The sequence below is a fragment of the Aotus nancymaae genome, unplaced genomic scaffold (assembly GCF_030222135.1).
Source record: "Aotus nancymaae isolate 86718 unplaced genomic scaffold, 86718_ANA_hifiasm-v0.15.2.pri h1tg000059l, whole genome shotgun sequence".
Lineage (NCBI taxonomy): Eukaryota > Metazoa > Chordata > Mammalia > Primates > Aotidae > Aotus > Aotus nancymaae.
Window position 1 is genome coordinate 29,577,858 of NW_026988473.1, and position 19,796 is coordinate 29,597,653.

The following is a 19,796-nucleotide window of genomic DNA, read 5'->3' on the forward strand; positions in this document are numbered from 1 at the left end:
TGCCATCTCATGAAAAACTGTAGTGGAGACAGACCATCAACAGAGAAGTAATTTAAAAGTTAAAGCTACTATAGGCTGAAAACTGGATGAAAATATGCCCTTAATTGAACATGCTGGCCCATGTAGTCATGCTATTCTAATTGGAAGAACTGAAGGGAAAATATAAATTGGTAGAAGGCATAAAATGATTAGGTCTGGTAGAGAACATAAACTGATTATTTTTCACTTGTATTAAGTAACAGGACTACCTTCATTTTCATACATGATTATTTTTCAAATTACTTCATCCATTGCCCATTGGAAAATCTGTCAGACAGCAGGATTCAGAAGCAGTAGATGGTACAGCATAAAGTATGGGGCAAGAGTCCCACTGTTGTCTGTCAGCTGGGACTAGGTCCCAGCCCTATAACAGCTGAGGTCCTCTGTGACATATTAGAAACATGGAAAGGACCAGCTAAGAGACTGCAACATGGCTAGCTATGGAGTCTTCTGTTTTCTCTTCCCAGATGCTGCCATTTGGCTCTGGGATAATAATAAAGGGAAATAAAAGATGGTAGATGACTAACATTTAGACCAGTAGCCTATCCTTTCTTTCTCAGCATAATCTGAGTTGAACTGAAATACTGCTAAATACATTTTAATAAATGTCACATTGTGCCAGATCAAAACAATAGGTTAATATGTTTACATAGATAGTATGTCCCGTTATTAAGTAGCAAAAGTTCTAAATACTGAGAATCTCATGGCTATAAATATGTAATCATCAAATATCTGGTAGGGTTTTTTTTTTGTTTTAATTCTTTAATTACTGGAAATCTAGTACTCCTTTTAGCCCCTGACAGGGTAGTAGATCAGAAAACTGTGATTATATGCCACAATGTCTTAGACAATTTTTTGCTTAGCAGATCTAGATAAGCTGAAATTTTGTTTTGTAAAATTTTGCAATTTTGAAACTCTCATTTTATACAATGGTAATGTCAACCAGTTAAAAACTAATCTTTGAAGAAAAGAATGGGAAATATAAAACAGTCAAGAAAATTTATCAGCCTGCTATATCCCCTGTTAGAAAGATGCAAAATACAATAAAATATTTTCATTTTCTGGAAACATAATTACGACTGAGCTTACTAATATTCTTATTTAAGTCCCCTTATAAAGATGGCATAAGAATGAAAAATAAAAGAGGCTGGTCAATGTTACCTGACTTGGTATAATGAAACACATAGTACCCTGTGTCACCAAACATTCTGTTGAAATGACTGGTTAACTCACACTTAGGGCAGTATTCGAAACTCCTTCATAAGTTGGAATGTGTGTTATATAAAGAATGTTTCAGCATTATATAAAGAATGTTTCAGCCTTTGGATCAGTGTTGTTAAAAAGATTCAGTAAAAATAATTATTCTTAATTTTCTTTAATATGTTCAATCACGTGGGCACACTAAGTATAGAAAAACATAATTTGGAAATGCCTATTTTTTCTAAGGCAATTTTTCATTCAATGGTGAGAAAATAATCCAGATTGATTCCTTACTTTCAGTTCTGTGCCACAGGGGACGGTCCTACTCCAGGAATAACAGGGGCTTCAGAGGCCATAAACATGTTCCTCTCAATATTTCTTTAGCCAAAGACCATTATATCAAACTCATCCAGGTTGGGTTTCAGCCAGTTATTCTTCACCCAAACAAAAATGTCTGCCAGACATTCCAACAGCTGGGATACAGTTCACAATGAGTCAACTTGAAAATGATTCATTGTGCTGAGTACTGAACAATGTTGGGGTGGGGGTGGGGTGTGGCTGGGTTGGTAGTAAAGGGTGAGAACAAGTGGGAGATGAAGAATAACCATGTGGTTCCCCCATTAAGAAGAATCTTGGATAACAACCAGCAGGCTCTTATCATTTCATTTTTAGGATAAACTCAACTGGGAAGAGTACTCCTGTCATGGACCCTCAGATGAACGAGCATTTTATAAAGGCTACTGACAATATTTCTTAATCAAAAAGGTCAGATTTCCTTTTATCTATAAATAAAAGACTAAGCCTTTGTATCTAAATATCTGAATCTAAAATGATACAAGTCAATTTTTGTTAGAACTCAACTACTAAAGATTTCAGTGATATAAACTAGGACTTTCTCAGTTATATGAAAAATATAAATTGTAAGGTTTAAAGATGAGATTAATTTCCATTCTAGTAGTACATAAGCAAGGTACTGTGTATTTAAATGGTCAACCTGACATTTGCTTATTTCAAACAAGATTTCCTTATTTCACTTAATCTTAAAATTTACTAATAAACCATTTAATATCCTATAATGTTTATCAACTTTATAAGTCTTTTAAAGGTAGTTTGTGGGAGATTTTTTAAAAAATCAGTTAACCACTCGAAGGGGAAAACTAATGAATTCTAAGTAAAAATATGTACAGCCTAGATTTCTAAAATTTCCAGAAACTCATTCATGTATTTCATTTATTATATCTCGAAGTTTCACAGGTTTGCATCATAGTTATTAACTACAAACTAAAGTCTATTGAAAAAACTTTCATAAAATATTAGGACAAGAATAACTTTTAATCATACTTTTACCAAAAAATTGGTTATATTTCACAGTGACCTTACTGCTTTCTGCACAATTATTTTGCAAAATTGTTTGTATAATGTGGCAGACCAGATTAATTGTGAAAGTTGTGGGGATATCTGAAAAACATTTATAGAATAAAAAGCAATGGAAATTATATAAGAATAACACCTAAGTTTTTGACTGAGAAAATGTTTATTTTTATTATAAATTTATTCAACCTTCTAGTTATATGTAGGAGTATAAAATATATTGGGGCTTATAAATGTACATGTTTTTTTAAAAGTTAAAAAGAATTGTTATAGATTACTTCTGTACCTTTCCAAGCTTTATAAGGAATATGGTCTATTGATGTACTCTTACCTTAAAACCATTCTTGTCAAAAGGTCTTTCAAATAATAATATTAATATTAAATGGTCTTTTAGATAAAAGCAGGTGAATTTACTTAGAATAATCTAAAATTAATAGCTTAAAAAACCCATAAAAGCATAATAATCACAATTCACTTTAGCAGGAATACACTATGGATAATAAATTGTAATAATATAACCAGCAGTGTTCAGAAAGCTTTAGCATAATGATCTGAGCAGAGGCCTTGAAACCGGAACATCCACATTCTCATCTTAACAGACTCTAAGTGTTTTTATGTTATTAGCCGAGACGTAAAACCTCTTTGGTCTTCAGTATACATTAACAGATAGAAATGGAGAAGTAGAGGTATTTGTATAGCAATTACTTAAATTTGAACATAATCTTTGCATTAATTTTGAAGTTGTTACAATATAGTTTCCAATACAGAACATTTCAGTAAGGACATTCAGAATTCACCAATCTGGGTAAATTAATGCTTATGGTGTATGTATGGTATAATGACAACACCCAAGTATGTGTAATGATATTGCCACCCTTCCTCCTTGCCCATCTGGATATGAAAATGTAGGACGGCTCAAAAATCCTTCTTATCCTAGACAAATCTCCCTGCGCTCCTGGGTGAAAGTTGTCAGCTCTGGATAGTAGCCAAGACATGACTAGGAGGGAAGCCAGAAGAGAGGAGAGCCAGTGTCCAGGAGTTTTAAGAGTTTGCTGGCAATCTCAAATAGCACTGTATTAAGTTACATAAAGGGCTCTTAAAATTTTCTGTTGCAATGTAATTTAATTAATCATTTAAATTTAAATATGCCAAATGGTGTTGCAAATAAGCAAAGCAAATCAGATTGTCCAGTCTTCTATCTTTGTATTTCAATTTTAATTAAAAAAAAAACCTTCAGAGTATTTGTTTTGACTGTTCTCTGTTTGGTTTCATAGAATGTTTCCTGTTTGCCATTATACAATGGTAATAGATTTTTTATTAGGATACACCACATCTGTTAAATGGATTTTAAATTAGGGAAGATTTAATGCTCCCTTTCAATTCAAAGTTCTTAAAGTCAAAACTATGAATTTTGTTAAGAGATAAAAATTCAACAACTGCCATTTAAAGCTCCCACAATTTTCAAATAAAAATAGTTCAGATACCTATTTAGAGTTACCAAAGTAACAATTAGAATACCTTAAACCCTCAATATTTCTTTATTTTTGAGGATCTAATTATCCCAACAATATAAAAGATGTAATTTGTACCAATACAAAATATATTTCCAGAAAAAATTTTAATAAGAGGATTAAGAAGTAATTATCCAATAACTTATCAAGAAGCTTGAAAGGAATAAACCAATCAACATAAAGCATTTATGCAACGCCTCAATTAAGAGCAAATTCTTGAGTTACTCTATATTATTTAAGAAAGATAGCAAAAATAATATGAAAGCGCTCTCATTTGAGTACAGTACAAATATCAGATTTGGGACTATAATACCCTGAAAGCACTATTAAGTTAATGTTAAAGACTTAAAGAAATATTTAAGCTACTTTATGCTTGACCATAATACACTATGTAGTGGGTGTGTGTTGGGAAAGAGTGGGGAGGGGAATCCCCACAAGAAAAGCAAGTATGTTATATTCAACAGCTCAATTTATAACAACATTTCCTGAAAAATGGTAATTATAGAACATGAACACAGTAGAACTTAAGACTCTTCTCGAAGGATAAATCTGGGGATATTTAATGAGACATTTATTTTTCCATGCTTATTAAGTTCTCTATTTACAGAAATCAAGACTGTGAAATAATAAAGTTGATACTATGTTTTGAACTTTTTACAAACTTGCCCACTTTCCTCAGAGTTGTCACTTCTGTGGATTAGATTTTTATTTTATTAAAAATATTTGATAGTAGGGAAATAATTCTGTTCATAATTATGAAATTTAGTACATTTGTAATAAACTAATGAAGGTATTAGATTAAATATTTCCAGATTTAACACTGAACTTAAAGTCACAGTTAATTTTAGAAAACAGAAGAACTTTTGTAAATTAAAAAAATTCTAAGTGTAACATATTCTCTGGTTAGCATCATATACTAATATTCACATAGGAAAATTATAAAACAAATGTAATTTGGTTCTTTATCCTAAAGTCCAAAACATACCCACAAAGGGGCTAATGGCAAATATATCTAACCCCAATGGTGGAAAAAATTGCCAGAATATCAAATTTTACTAGGAATAGGAAATGGAGCCACAACTTTTTGTGTTTTCTATGTGATCAAATATTCAATATTCTAAATTTTGGTATGAAAACATTGGTTCTTTATAATTGAGACCTTTTTTTAAAAGAATACATTATTTTGCTTTCAGAAATATTATTTATATTATATTTAAACTGGCTTCAAAGATTCAAATAAACATACTTTGTAGAACATCTATTTATATTAGTTTTTTTTTCAGTAGGTTATTATATAAAACATTTAAAAGTCTTACATATCCTGACAAGTGTCAGAATAGGATGAAGAAAATACTGAAATGAACAGGCTGGACAGAATAATGGTATAATATTCAAAACTAAATGTAGGTATTTTTCTTAAGTATATATCTAGTTTCATATTAAGGAATCTACCCACAGAAACATTTGTGTTTCATGATTAAAAATGTTTTATGGGAAATTTCCTAAATCAGAAATCTTTTTTTACTACTTTAATACCTGGAACCCTAAAATGCAATTCACAGATGTCCAAAAGCTCACTCCCTGCCTGGAAAAATAATTGCTAATATTCAAATATCAAACAGAGCATCCAGCTGATGTTTGTGATGCAGTAGCAGGTTAAAGATACTAAAGTTTAAAATCAGCTTAAAATAATCCCATATTGAGTATAAAATTATAGCCTGTCATCAGGAGCAGGTTGTCAGAGCCAGGTCCAGATGGGAGACTGGCTGGGAAAAAGGCTGAGGCAGGTGGGAAAATGATGGGAACCTGACGGAAGACAGGACTACTCCCTCTGCTGGCAAGGTCCTCACCTGCTTGAATTTTTAACAAATGACTAGCTTTTCTTTAATTATTTAAGATATTATCAATAAATTATATAAGGTGCTCCCCTTTCAGTCTGCACATTTTCAAATGCATGGTACCTTATTTTCACGAGATTAATTTGGCAGACATATAAGGATCCAATGTTTCACCAGGAGGTCCAATTATTTATCTTGTAACTTAAGTGTATCATAAACATAAAAAATTTTAAAAATATAGCATTGTTTTTATAATATAAGGCCTTTAAAAATTAAGAATGCCTTTGAATTACGTTTGTTGATATATATACTTTCTTGAAGAAAAAAAATTTTGGGGTTACGGACTTCACAATCGCTTTCTCAGGCTCTGCATAATGCCCCGTAATGAAATAATATAGAAATGAACCATATAAATCAACTATACAGGGAACAAGGAAACAGCATGTCACAGCAAAACAGCATAGATGTACAGCGCCAAACCTATCTGATAATGTAATGATCTGAGTTTACAGATATTATGTACTAATATGTAAGAAATTAAGAACAAATGTTTACACAAAAAATTTGCTAAATTTTACAGAAAAATTATTCAATATTTGATTTTCAATGTAAGTTAATAGCTGCAGCAAAAACATTTAGTAAAAATCTGTTCTAAGATTTTGGCCTACAACCAGAAGCTCCCAGAACAGGAGGGATCAGCTTTTTCACCCACTGTTCTCATCTGAATCCTGGCTTAAAAGCTATTCCAGCTCCCAGCTTTCCAGAAGGCTCCATCCCAGGAATCCTTGCCTGCCATTTGGTTTGCTGATTTTAATCTCTCAGGACTTTCTTACAGTGGCTCTACTATGCTGAACTGGCACTTGCTTCTAGAAGTGAGTTATTATTAAACCTGTAGGTCAATTGTGGCACTAACAACTCTTTGGAAGCTTTCAGCCACAGTGTACAATTTGCTAGTCTAATTAAATATTAATTCTAAGTGTTACATTTGTGGCTAAGAGCTTTTATTTTCTATCATCAGCCTAGAAGAAAAAGAGGTTACAAGGCTAATTTAATCTCTCCCCTGTCCTTCCCAACATTAAAGATTAACTACATATGGTGCGAAAACATTATTAAAGAAGCAAGAACTCTTTATATAGCAATGATAATGTAATTAATAGCAAAGGGCTAAAACATAACGTTAGGACATAATATCTGACCTCGTAATTAAACAGCTTTACATTATAACTGTTTACAAGCATGTTTGGTATCAACATTAAGAAATAAATATCATTCATTTTTAATGACGGTAATCTTTCTTTAAGGAAAAGTATACATCCAAGTATATAAATAGGAATAATTCAAAACTCATGTTTTCTCCCAGGTATTTTTCAGATACCGTACAATGCTAAACAGAAAAAGTTTAGTAATTTTATTTATAAAATAAATGAAAAATTAAATAAAGTTTTACTTGTTTTTCTATACACAAAAGTGATATACAAGATAGTTTATGACAAAAATAATGTAAAAGATTGTTTCCCCTTTTTTCTCCTACCATATTCAAGTAGCTTGAACACACAGGGCCCCCCACTCCCCCTTCTGCTCCCAGAACAGTTGTGTCCATCCTTGGACACTGGGCATTATAAAGACAATGCAGTCCAGCAGCCAAAGATTCCATATGTCCAAACAGATGACTCAATCTCCATACCGTGATGAGACATTTCACTATTTATATCATTGATACATTTGAAAAGTTTGGTCCTAAATAGCCCTTTAGCTAATAACTACTACCACTACAGTAACTACAGAGTGAATAACAATATGAACAAGAACATCACAAAGTTATTTTAGAGGAAGCAAAAATATTTTAAATCAAAAATTTTTTTATGGTTTACTGAATATGCTTTGGTTAGATTAGGTGTAATGAAAGGTTTCTAAATTGTACTTTTAAAGATGAAAACGAATCTTACTGACAATTTAAAATATATCCTGTTCTTATTCAATATGCATATTTCCATGAAGACAAAATGATACATGTACTGCTACTTTGCTCAATATAGACAGAACTTTATAGATAATTTAAAGTCTGTATATTGGAGTTTATTTGTGTAAAAAGTTTCAATCATCCTTGCCCAAAAAAGTAAATTAAATATATATGTATAATGCATAGAAGCTATGATGTGATTTTTAAAATTAACCAGATATCAGCATGTGTAGTCTGAAACAGAAGAAAAAAAGCTGGAGCTATAAGAATTTATAAGCCCAAAGTCTGTGGTAGAAGGATTGAAATACAGTTTCACTATTTGTTATTTCAAAGAAAAACAGATTCTGTTTACAACTTACTATACTGACACAAAGTTACTGGAATTTGACAAATATGATGTACAACTGAAATGGGTATAATATAATTTAGTTCATTTTAAAAACTGCTTCTTTTTAAATTTTTAAATATGTAAATTTCTTATAATCAATTTCAGAGTATTTAAGAAGATCTGAAAACATTAAAGGCATATTCCCAGTTGAGAATATCCTGATTAAGAAAAGAATTCATAAAAAAATGACACTCTGACTATCTGGCTTTATCCTTTAGTAATTGTAGCTATGATCAAGAGATTAATCTGTAATTTTCATCCTTAAATATTCTTCTTAGTAAAGTGCATTTAAAAAGATAATTTAAAATAAAGTTATATGACTGAAGGTAGTGTTATGTTCGTACCAACAATTAGATAAAAAGTATTTTCCAAACTTTTATGGCTGTAAACTCACAAAAGTCTATTTTTCTTTACCATGCAATTATTCTTAGTTCTTGTTTTAAGAATAAAAGGTTTCACACTGAGAGAAATTCACAAGGCCACTGGAGTCCACATTTCATAATCCCATATTAGTGGTTAGTTCTAAAGCAGTCCATTGGTTGACTTAGAATTTAGCTGCTAAAATACTTAGCATGAACAAAAAGTTTATGGACGTGAAAAGGATTTGTTCTGAATTTCACTACATAGAAACATACTGTATCATTTACTTGAGTGGGTTCAAAGCTCTAATACATTAATGTTATAGAAGATTAATTTGAAAACACATCAATTAAAATAATACACTAAATAAAATCTCATTCATTTTTCAAAAGACATATTTTAACAAGGTCCTTTCTCCCTGCTTTTCATCAGAAAATGAATTTTCCTTGGTATAACCTAACATGCTGGTAATAGTTTTCTTCAGTGAGATAGCTGAGAAAAAATTCTACAGATCAAATTATTATAAAACAGTGGGTATAATGATAAAAATTGAATAAGGCCATTAATTGACCAAGTGCCAATGATGACAAATGAAAATATCCTATAGGCTAATTTCAAATCGGAAATTTGGTTGAATAAAGGAAAGTTAAATACTTCACCAACTACTGTTCTCTAGACAAGTAAATTAAACTCTGTCAATAATTATAATTATTACACAATGAAAAAACATAATGTCATATTCTATGATCCAGAATGTCAAAGGAGTTTTCATTCTTGCAACATTGTACTTGGGGAAAGATTTATCAAGTTGTTGTTTAATTTAAAAATTCCTTAAAAGTGTAGACTATGACAGCTTGAATAAAGACTAGCAATAAGTAAATTTTCTTTTTGAAAAAAAAAAAATGCTGTGAGAATGACATAAGAAGTAACTTTCTCCATGTTTCATTTTATTAATTAAAGTGTTTCAATATTTATTTCCCGATAGTCGTAGGTAAAAGTACTTTAAAAAATACAATAAAGAACAACTTGCCACAGATTAGATTAAAAAATGCATAAACTATAGGATATTCATTTTCTTTTCACCTCACTAATAAAATCATCATAAGGCACAAAAATAAGTTTCTATTTCTAAAAAGAATAAATGTTATTGGTCACCATTTTCTTCAAGCACAAAACTGTTACTGGGAATTGAAAATAAAATTAATTAAAAAGCCACAAAATGTTTGCATAATTTGGAGGTGAATGACAAATTTTGCTAGTGGTAAGCCAATTCCCATTTATAGACCAACAAATTATTGTTTCATATCTTGCTAGATATTGAAATCAAACGGCATCTCATTCTAACTGCTTTAAAGTTACCACTTTGGAAAAAAAAAAAATATATATATATATATATATAAAACTCATTAAAAAGTTTCAAAGGGTACAAAACCATTTCTGTTTCTAATAGTAAAAGGGAGACAAGCAGCAGGATGTCGAGTGTGGTAGAAATATAATAACCCTTAACATGGGTATTTACACCAAAGTTTTTAAAAGTTTCAATAATATTCTTATAATTAATATGTAGGAAGAATTTAAAGACAGGGTTTTAGTTACTCTTGTTAGATGTAACCTTTTCTCTCACTCTTTTTTTTTTTCAACCCATGACAACCTCTTTCACTCGACAACAGAGTTTTGAACAGTTGAGTTGTGAGAATGTGAGCAGCTGCTGTTATTATAACTAAAGGTCTGTCTACTGCTTGAGTCTGAGAGACCACATGTTCGGCTGTCCTCTCATCTTGCCATCCTCACCAATTAACTATTAACATGGAGGGCTGTACACATGCTCTTGGGGGCTCTTTAACAGGCTTCTTGGCGAGTGGAACAACTACACAGCAGGGATCTGGGAACATAGTAATGCCGGAATATAGGGGAGCCGTCCGTAGTTCTGCTCCTTCTAATGACACTTTACTCCATAGTTCAGCATGTAACAAAGTCTGTATTTAACTTAGTCATTTCACACACATTTTCAGTTCAATGTCTTTGGGCAGATACTAAAACTATATTCTAGCAAGAGACAATGTAAGTAATAATATTACTTCACAGGGAAAACTGTTTAAGATTATATACATACACACTTAAGACATTCATAATATATTTGTTGAACAATTTTAGTATTTTCTTAACATATATTTAGAATTTATTTTTATATGCTTGTTCCAAAGGATGATTTCCATTTTTTTCCCTGTGATGTTAAAGAAAATAATCTCTAATCTGCAGGAAATAAAAAATTTCAAGTTTAAAGTTGTGAGACTGAACACAAAACATTTCGAATGCAAATTAAAAAATAATTCTTGTTCCTTCTCCTTGCAAAATTCTTATTATAACAGTAAGTTAAAATCAGTTTTGAATCTATGTCATTATTTTCCCTATTTTAACTTTTCCCTCTCTTCGCAATTTCCTTAACTATGTGTTCCTTCCCTACAGTGAAATTAAACATGGGAAGCATGCCAAAAGTACAATAAAGGGTAACTAATCATTACTATCCAAGTCTGACAGAATGCTAATAACTAAAGTAAGAATACTGATTAGCTGGTTTAACAATTCAAGAAATAAAGATATTTTATACAAAGTACCTTTAATCTAATGTTAATTTATATAATGCACTCAAAGGTACCATCATTTTATTATTTATAGATACCCAACTATATGTCTGAAAAATTTCCAAGGATTTCCATTTCTACTTCTGCTTGAAACCACTCTACTACCATTCCCAAGCTCAAGTATCCATATACTCACATACACTACTTTTCTGTTCCATCCTATCTTTTACAGTGTTGAAAAAGTTCCATGAGAATAGGAACCTTGTTTGTCTTGTTTGCTACTGTACCCCTATGGGTGCCTAGAACAGGGCCTGCCTTATTTGTTAAATAAGTGGATAAGCTAAATTACCCATAGTCATTCAATCACCATTTAAACCTTAATTTATAATCTCCAGAGGTGACACTGGTCACAGTGGGCAGGAAGCTGATGTATAATGTTGAAAGAATCCTGTTACAACATGGTGAGGCTACCAACATTTGGATGGCCAACTGGCTTTATCTATGCCTCCTGGTCTGTCTCAGCCCTAACTTGTGAGAAGATCTTGTCAGTGTCTGTCATAAAAAGAGGCAGCTGGAGATTTCCATTGCTTTGATAGACTTTTATACCTTATATTTTGTAGCCTGATCTCTGTTCAAATTCTCAGTTTTAGAAATCTGTTTAAGTAATGATAGTGAAATGATAACTGCTAACATATACTGAATGCCTACTATGTGCCAGCACTGTGTAAGTAGATATTACTAATCCTCTTAATTGGCTACTTTTTGCTCCATTTTCACAGATGAAGCTGAGGCTGAAAAAATTAAACCTTGACTAAGACTATGCAACTAGTTGGATCTATCTGCCTCTAAGAACCCAGGCTCTTTCTACCATTTAATGCTACTTTGTACATAGTCTGTTTCTAAATTTTGGCTCTAGTATCTCTATTGAACATTTAGTATATCACAGTGGTTAAGAATATGGTAATAGGAGGTAGACTACTTAGGTCTAAATTCTGCCACTCATTAGCTGTGCGATCCTGGGAAAAGAAAATGACAGTACCAACCATATAAGTTATTATGAGAATAAATGGGTTAATATTTGAAAAGCATTTAGGACTGCAACTGGCCCATAGTTATCACCATGTAACCTTTTATTAAATAAACTCACAGTCCACTGGTTATATGTATTTGTATGTCTTTGATTACCTTTCTAAGCACACTGCTTGCAATTCTTCTTCTCTTTCCTTAGTCAAAAAACTGATTTTTCTTGACAGACTTTAAAAGTGATTAAGTTTTCTCTCCTATTTATATAATAATGGATTTGAACAAATGTTAAGTTTTTTTGTTTTTGTTTTTTGTTTTTTTTGAGATAGAGTTTTGCCCTTGTTGCCCAGGCTGGAGTGCAATGGAGTGATCTTGGTTCACTGCAACCTCCGTCTTCCAGGTTTAAGCAGTTTTCCTGCCTCAGCCTCCCGAGTAGCTGGGATTACAGGCATGCACCACCACACCCAGCTAATTTTGTATTTTTAGTAGAGATGGAGTTTCTCCGGTCAGCGTGGTCTTGAACTCCCGACCTCAGGTGGTCTGCCCGCCTTGGCCTCCATATTTTCTACTAAACATTTTCAGATCAAACCAAATATATGATCAGACATCATGTTCAAAGGGCAAGGGAAAATTTATTTGTTTTTTTATAACTCAATTGATATTACGGCCAGGAGACCACTATATGATAGCTTTGCAAAACTGTCTAGGGATGAGAGATTGAAAAATGTTAGAAGGTTGTGCAGTTTTTAAAAAAAGACAGTCTCTGTTTTGAGGAAGATGTCTTCATTCTTGGTCACACTATATAACTTTATACTCATTACCAAAATCTGACGCTTTATTTTGCTATGTCTATTTCAAAGGAGTCTCTTTACTGCTATGTTAAGAAGCATAAATTTGATCTCTCTCTCTCTCTTCCAGTTATACAGAGGCTTAAATATATCTGTAAAGTATCAAAGTTAAAATATTGTTTCAGGTTCAGACATCCAGATCATTACATTATTCATTCACTATTTAATCAGTGGTCTAGATAGGTTGACTTGAGGTCATCTGATAGTATCTGCTGTTCCCTTAAACAGAGGCTACAGAATTCACTGTCACAGAAATCTACAAAAGGAGTCTCTTCCTTAAGTAATAAAGATGCTTACCAATAATATGGCTTTAAAAAAGTGTTTTCTTTTTCTTGCAGAGGCCCCTTTAGAATAAATTTTAAAGTTACATATATACATATATTTATTTCATAATTGTTTTTCTTTGCTTTGCAATTATGCAAAAAGAAGCACATTTTCATCTTTTTTCTCTCTTGTCTAGAATAGAACTTTGTTTAATCTTTTGTATATATTAATTTATCAAATATTTTACAATAATAATTTTCTCTTTAAAAATGTGGAATAATTACAATGTTGGCCGAGAACTTTTTTTTTCCTAATAGAAACTTAGTGTCATCAAAGGTAGTTAATAATTCAGGACACACAGGATATAGTGTGACAGAGGGGAAATAGTTTAAATTTAGAGTTAAACAGATCTGAGCTTGAATACCAGGTTAAAACGTGTAACAGATATGAGATATTGGAGAATCATTTAACTTCAGTTTAGCTGTCTTTGCAATTGACATCACAGCTATCAAAGTTTGAAGTCAGGGAATGACACTGGCCTGCTACTTATTAACGGGGTGATCCTATGGAAGCAGAGGTAAAAACTACCTGTTTCACAGGGTAGCAGTGATGATTCAACAACACAATGCTTGTAAAGTGCTTGCATGTAGTACATGCCTAATAAATAGTTGTAGTAATAGCACAGTAGTAGTAGTAGTATTTTCACCAGTATCTAATATCTGTTTCATGTTTATTTATCATAGAAATAAAAAAGCTCGCCATGCCTAACCAAACTATTATTCAAGTACTAACTTTACAATAACATATTAACAATGAAAGCAATACAAGTATGTATACAATGTCTAGCATAATGAGACAAAGGAGTTTCCTTATGATATTTCTACAATTGTAAGCTAATAATAATAACAATAATAATAACTAAGGTTCAGACATAATGTATAAAAAAATCCTTCAAGGAAACTGAGTTATCCTCTCCTGACTAGATAAATAAATAAATTCTACTGACCAAGGAGATCAAATTCACTTCTTTTAAAATTTAATTTTATTTTGTGTAGAGATGGGGTCTTGCTATGTTACCCAGGCTGAACTTCTGGCCTCAAGTGATCCTTCTGCCTCAGGCTTCCAAAGTGCTGGGATTACAGGTGTGAGGCACTGCATCTAGCCAAATTCACCTTTCATCTGTCACACTTTTCAGTCATATGTGCTATGTAACTAAATGGCATTTTAATAAATTTGCTATTTGCCAGTAGAGTCTGGGTGTGTTAGAACAGAGATACTAAAATTACATGACTTTATAATAAAGATTCAATATTAATTTAATTAACATGTATTGAATATCTAGAAAAAGCCTAGGTACTGTGTTAAGAATTTTAATCCACGAAGATGGGAAGAAAAAAGAAGAATTTTAAAACCACATTTAACATTATATTATTACCATAAAGCCTATTAAGTATAAGTATTTGGCCCTCTCTCTATGGAGACTACAATGTAGTAGATACATAAGATTATATATAAAATCACATGTTTGAGGCAGACAATATATACTTAAGTAAACAATACTAATATTAATATATACTTCACATAAGAATAGTAATTAAAGAAACCAGAAGGTGATTCAGAACAAGAATCAAAACTATGGAAAAAATTCAAATGAAAATACATTGATTCATTAATAAAAGAAAAAAACTATAAAATGTTTAGAGGAAAACACAAGAAAAAGACCTTAAAGAGGGCAAAGACTGTCAAGATTGGAGTTGTGAGGGAGGTAAACCACTAAACTATTAAAAAAAATGTATAAGTTAAACTTCATCAATATTGAAAACTTTAGCTCTTCAAAAGATACTGTTAATGGAAAAAGCAAGTCATAGGCTGGAGGAAAATTATTACCAAGTTGTAGTTAAAATATCAAAGAATTTTACAAATTTATAGAGACTATCAATAGAAAATGGACAAGACAGACAAAAGACAAGCAAATTGCCAGAAAGCACATGAAAAGATGGTCAACATCATTAGTTATCATGGAAATACAAATTCAAAGCACAATGTCATACTATATAACCATGAGTTATGAAAAATTAGTTCTGGAAAGTTCTTACTTGGATCAGATGTGTTGGCATTGTGATGATGCAGGCTGAAAGAGAGGTTCTCAGAAGTCCACGGAGAACATAGAGGAACTTGGTAAGGCTGTGACTGCTGTCTCCATTTTCTGTACAGCAAATATCATCTCCCCATAAAGGTGAGCCAAGATTCTGAATTCCTATTCTTAAAATGTTTTTCTGCTTTTTCTAAAAGAAAGTGGGATAAAAGCAAACATATAAAGTTTTGCTAATCAATAGAATACCTCTTTTATCTGTCAGTTCTTATCTTTATAACATCAGGGAGATAATGTCAAAAGATGCCTTAAAAATTTTTATGTACTATTAGTAAATAAAGCAATATAAATGAAACTATTTAGATTACAAGATTAAAAAAATAACAATTTTTTTTTTACTTTTAAAAAATCTAAAGAGTATCAAAAGTCTTATGCTTTAAATCATATCTAAACTTTAACAATAACTCTAAGGATTGTTATTCTTAGCAACTTAAAATACATAACAAATCACAGATAATAATGATAAACTCTAAACTAGAATGCCTGCGAACCCATTCTCAGTATTAGAAAATTCTGTCTTTCAGTAAACTATAAATTGTTCAGTATTTCTCATTTGATTTTATCTTACCTACTGCCTGATCTTTTCTTTGAAAAAAGCTTAAATATGACTTTCTGGTTTTATATTTTACATTTCCCTCTGGTTTTTCTTCTTGAAGCTGTTGTTAAAAAAATAATTTAAGTTCAACATCTTTCATAAAATTTAACAGGTGAACAGTTAGAACTTGAATCTACTGAAATTAAGGTCACAATAAGTGACTATATTTCTTGGGAAAAGAACATTTAAAAACCATTAATAAAACTGTGAATAAATCACTGTGAATAAATGTTTAACAACAGATGTGTTTATAATAAATTCTACTGTTTGAGTTACTGTAAATTAGCAAATGTTTTGTAAATGCTTTCCTTAGAAATTCAGTAAAATTTCTGGGCAAAAGAAGGAGGTGTTAACAAAACATGGCATGTGCAAATAACTGAAAAATCATTATTAGAATTGATGGAAAAAGTAAGATGGGTCTTAAAGCCATAATTTGGAACATTGCTAATTTATATGTGATTTCTGATGAAACAAGATCCTAAAATGTATCACTTGCTATTGCTATAAAATACCACTAACAAAATTTATTAACCAACAAGTTGCTGTCCAACACAATATATCTATTTCCCTGATATTACAAATGGCAACTGAATTTGTGTATTCCTTTTCAAGCAGAATTTATTGACCATGGAAAGGAAGAAAAATGCGTAAAACATGGAAATGTTAGAAGATGAAAGCCTAAAGGAACAGAAACTTGCTCTTTTACCCGGATGCAGTGCAGTGACATTACTATAGCTCATGGTAGTCTTAAACTCCTGGGCTCAAGTAATCTTCCCACCTCCTCCAGGGTAGTTGAGACTACAGGCATGTGCCACCACACCTAGCTAATTTTTCTTTCTTTCTTTTTTTTTTGGTAGAGCCAGGGTCTTGCTAAGTTGTCTAGGCTGGCCTTAAACTCCTGGACTAAAGCAATCCTCCTGCCTCAGCCTCCCAAAGTATTTGGATTACAGGTGTGAGCCACTGTGTTCAGACAGTTTTTTCATTTTAAAATTAAAAAGAGAGGCTGGGCTCACACTTGCAATCCCAGCACTTCGGGAGGCTGAAGCAGGCAGATCATCTAAGATCAACAGATCGAGACCAGCCTGGCCAACATAGTGAAATCCTGCCTCTATTAAAAATACAAAAATCAGCCAGGTGTGGTAGTGCACACCTGTAGTCTCAGCTACTTGGAAGGCTAAGGCAGGAGAATTCCTTGAACCTGGGAGGCGGAGGTTTTGTCACTGTACTCCAGCTTGGGTGACACAGTGAGACTCCATTTCCAGAAATAAAATTAAAAAAAATAATAATAAATAAATAAATAAAAGGAGAGACGATAACATTGTTGTTCTATGATTCAATATAGTTGAAGGCATATAATGGCCTCAATAAGACTACAAGAATAAAATTACAGAAAAAAGGAATTTAGAATAAGCACATTAGAAAGAAACCTCCTGACTCTTAAGGACCTAAAATATGATTGCACTATGTAGGCAGCCGGTCCAATTTTTAAAATGATTGTGTTAAGGTTATCATAGACAACCACCTAAGACATCCTATGTTATCATCTTCAATGGTCCACAAAAATTGTTTTCTTTTTATTTCTGCTTTATTTGAATGAAATGAAGTAATGAGATGTACCAGGGCTTAGGTTAGAAGTATAAATACATTGCTGGTGAATTAGTATATCTGTGAAATATGATGAGTTATTCTTTTTTCTTTATTATTTAAAAGTTTAGAATTTAACTAAAATGGCAAGAATTTAAAGTTCATTTTGCTATCTCTAAATGTGTTATTTCATGATAGCAAGTTAGATTCCCAACAGAAAGAGCACTCTAGAAAAAGGGAGAGAGAAATGTACAAAAAAAAAAAATCTAGATATTAGAATGAAACACGAAGGTAACAGAAGAGCAGCATAATATTTTCCTGTCAACATTTCAGAAACTAAAGATCAACGGTATTTTAATCCACTGTCCCATGATCTATTATTGTATTAAAAAGTACCTGATAAAAGTTTATAACAAAAATGCTGTTAGGCATGAAATCAGGAGCACTACAGAGGTTTAATGATTCTGACAGATACACTGATATATGTATATCAAGGGAATGAAAATATTAAGCCAAAAAATGAATGAGGGATAAGATATTTAAGTAAGGTGGGTACCCACACAACAGAATATAATTGAGCATAATAGTTCATTTATATTTAAAAAAATGGTAATTGCAAAAACAAAGGTTGAATTAGAAATCTCTTGTGTCCTTTAGGACATATAATTCCTTTGCTATGCCATATAATAATGGGGCATACTGTGTGGCATAAGATTAAAAAAATAAAAGCCGTACAATAAATAATTTTATTCCTATGAGAACATCCAAAATATTTAATCTGGTATTCTAAGTAAAATCCATGTTCAAATTTCATTTTTATCATGTATTTCTAAGATATTTAAAAATAACAACTTAAATGAAATTATGACCGCAATCTGTAAATGTCTGTACTCTATGTCTACAGATGAGCTATATGACTTTACTTACTACCAAAGCTAATTATAAGGTAGTAAACAATATTCTGTTCCTTTGACTCTATTCTATATGTTGTCTCCAATTAGTTCAGTTTATTTGAAAACACGGTGTTAAAAAAAAAATTTTCTTTTAAAATGTAAGATTTATTTGAATGTCAGAACATTATTTTTGACTTAGGAGTAATATTTTTTGAAGTAGTACCTTGTAGGTGCATTTCTGTGGCTTCTCTAACTCATCTAAAATTTCTGACACAGACATAGACTAAGTAATTTATCAAACAGTACAATCTATAAAGATATGGAATTTATTATATTTTAGTTTCAATAAAATTATATTTTTATAATAACTTATTGGTATATTTTAATTTAAAAACAGTTTTGGTATTCACTATGGAAATGTCTACCTGAAACCTGTTTAATCTTTATAAAGGTCAGTAATTATAGAATCTCTGGTTCAGAAAGCCAAATCAGCTACAGTTTGTTGTCTATAAATTTTTGTGAAAAAAAAAATTGTTTCTTGAAAATAGTGGTGTTTTCATAGTCGAATAAACAACTAAGAAAACAAATGTTTCATTCTATTCCTATACTAGCTTACTTATTAAGGATTCTTAAGATGTGTGTGTGTGTGTGTGTGTGTGTGTGTGTGTGTGTGTGTATTCCTTTTGCTATTGCCTTTGCTTTTGGGATTCTATAAAATTTCTTGCTCTTAGAAAATGTGTCATCATCCTGCAGGAGCAGCAGCTCTGCACACTGTATCATAGAAACTGTTATGACATGCCTGTTTCCATAGTTACCACAGCAAGTGGGGAGAGGTGTCTATCAGGGACCAATTCACCTCTCCAGATAAGCACTGGCACCAAAGGAAAGGCACAGTACATACCCATAAATCTTAGGTAGAGCCAAAAATGGAGTGACACTAAGCAAAATAAAATTATATTAAATACCAAAAGCCATTACAAAAATTATGACATACATGAAAAGCCACCTATAAATAATTGTCTGTACTTTACCACACACACATAGGTATTTTCAACCTGCTATTAAACTGGTAATCAAAACAAATTTTAAAATAATTTATTTTGCCATGGAAAAACTTAAAATATAATAATAAATTTTACAAGAATATTTAAAAATCCATGAATTAAGCATAAATGTAGCTGATAATAC

The 19,796-nt window shown here is 31.6% G+C and overlaps 1 protein-coding gene across 2 annotated transcripts in view; it reads right to left on the bottom strand.

Moving 5' to 3' along the window:
* The window catches only part of ELP4 (elongator acetyltransferase complex subunit 4), a 256,036-nt gene that overhangs the window by 132,197 nt on the left and 104,043 nt on the right, over positions 1-19,796 (bottom strand). For both annotated transcript variants that reach the window (XM_012452285.2, XM_012452284.3), the window contains exon 7: positions 15,481-15,669. In XM_012452285.2, the coding sequence (XP_012307708.1) occupies positions 15,481-15,669 (189 nt within the window). The remainder of the gene's footprint in view (positions 1-15,480; positions 15,670-19,796) is intronic.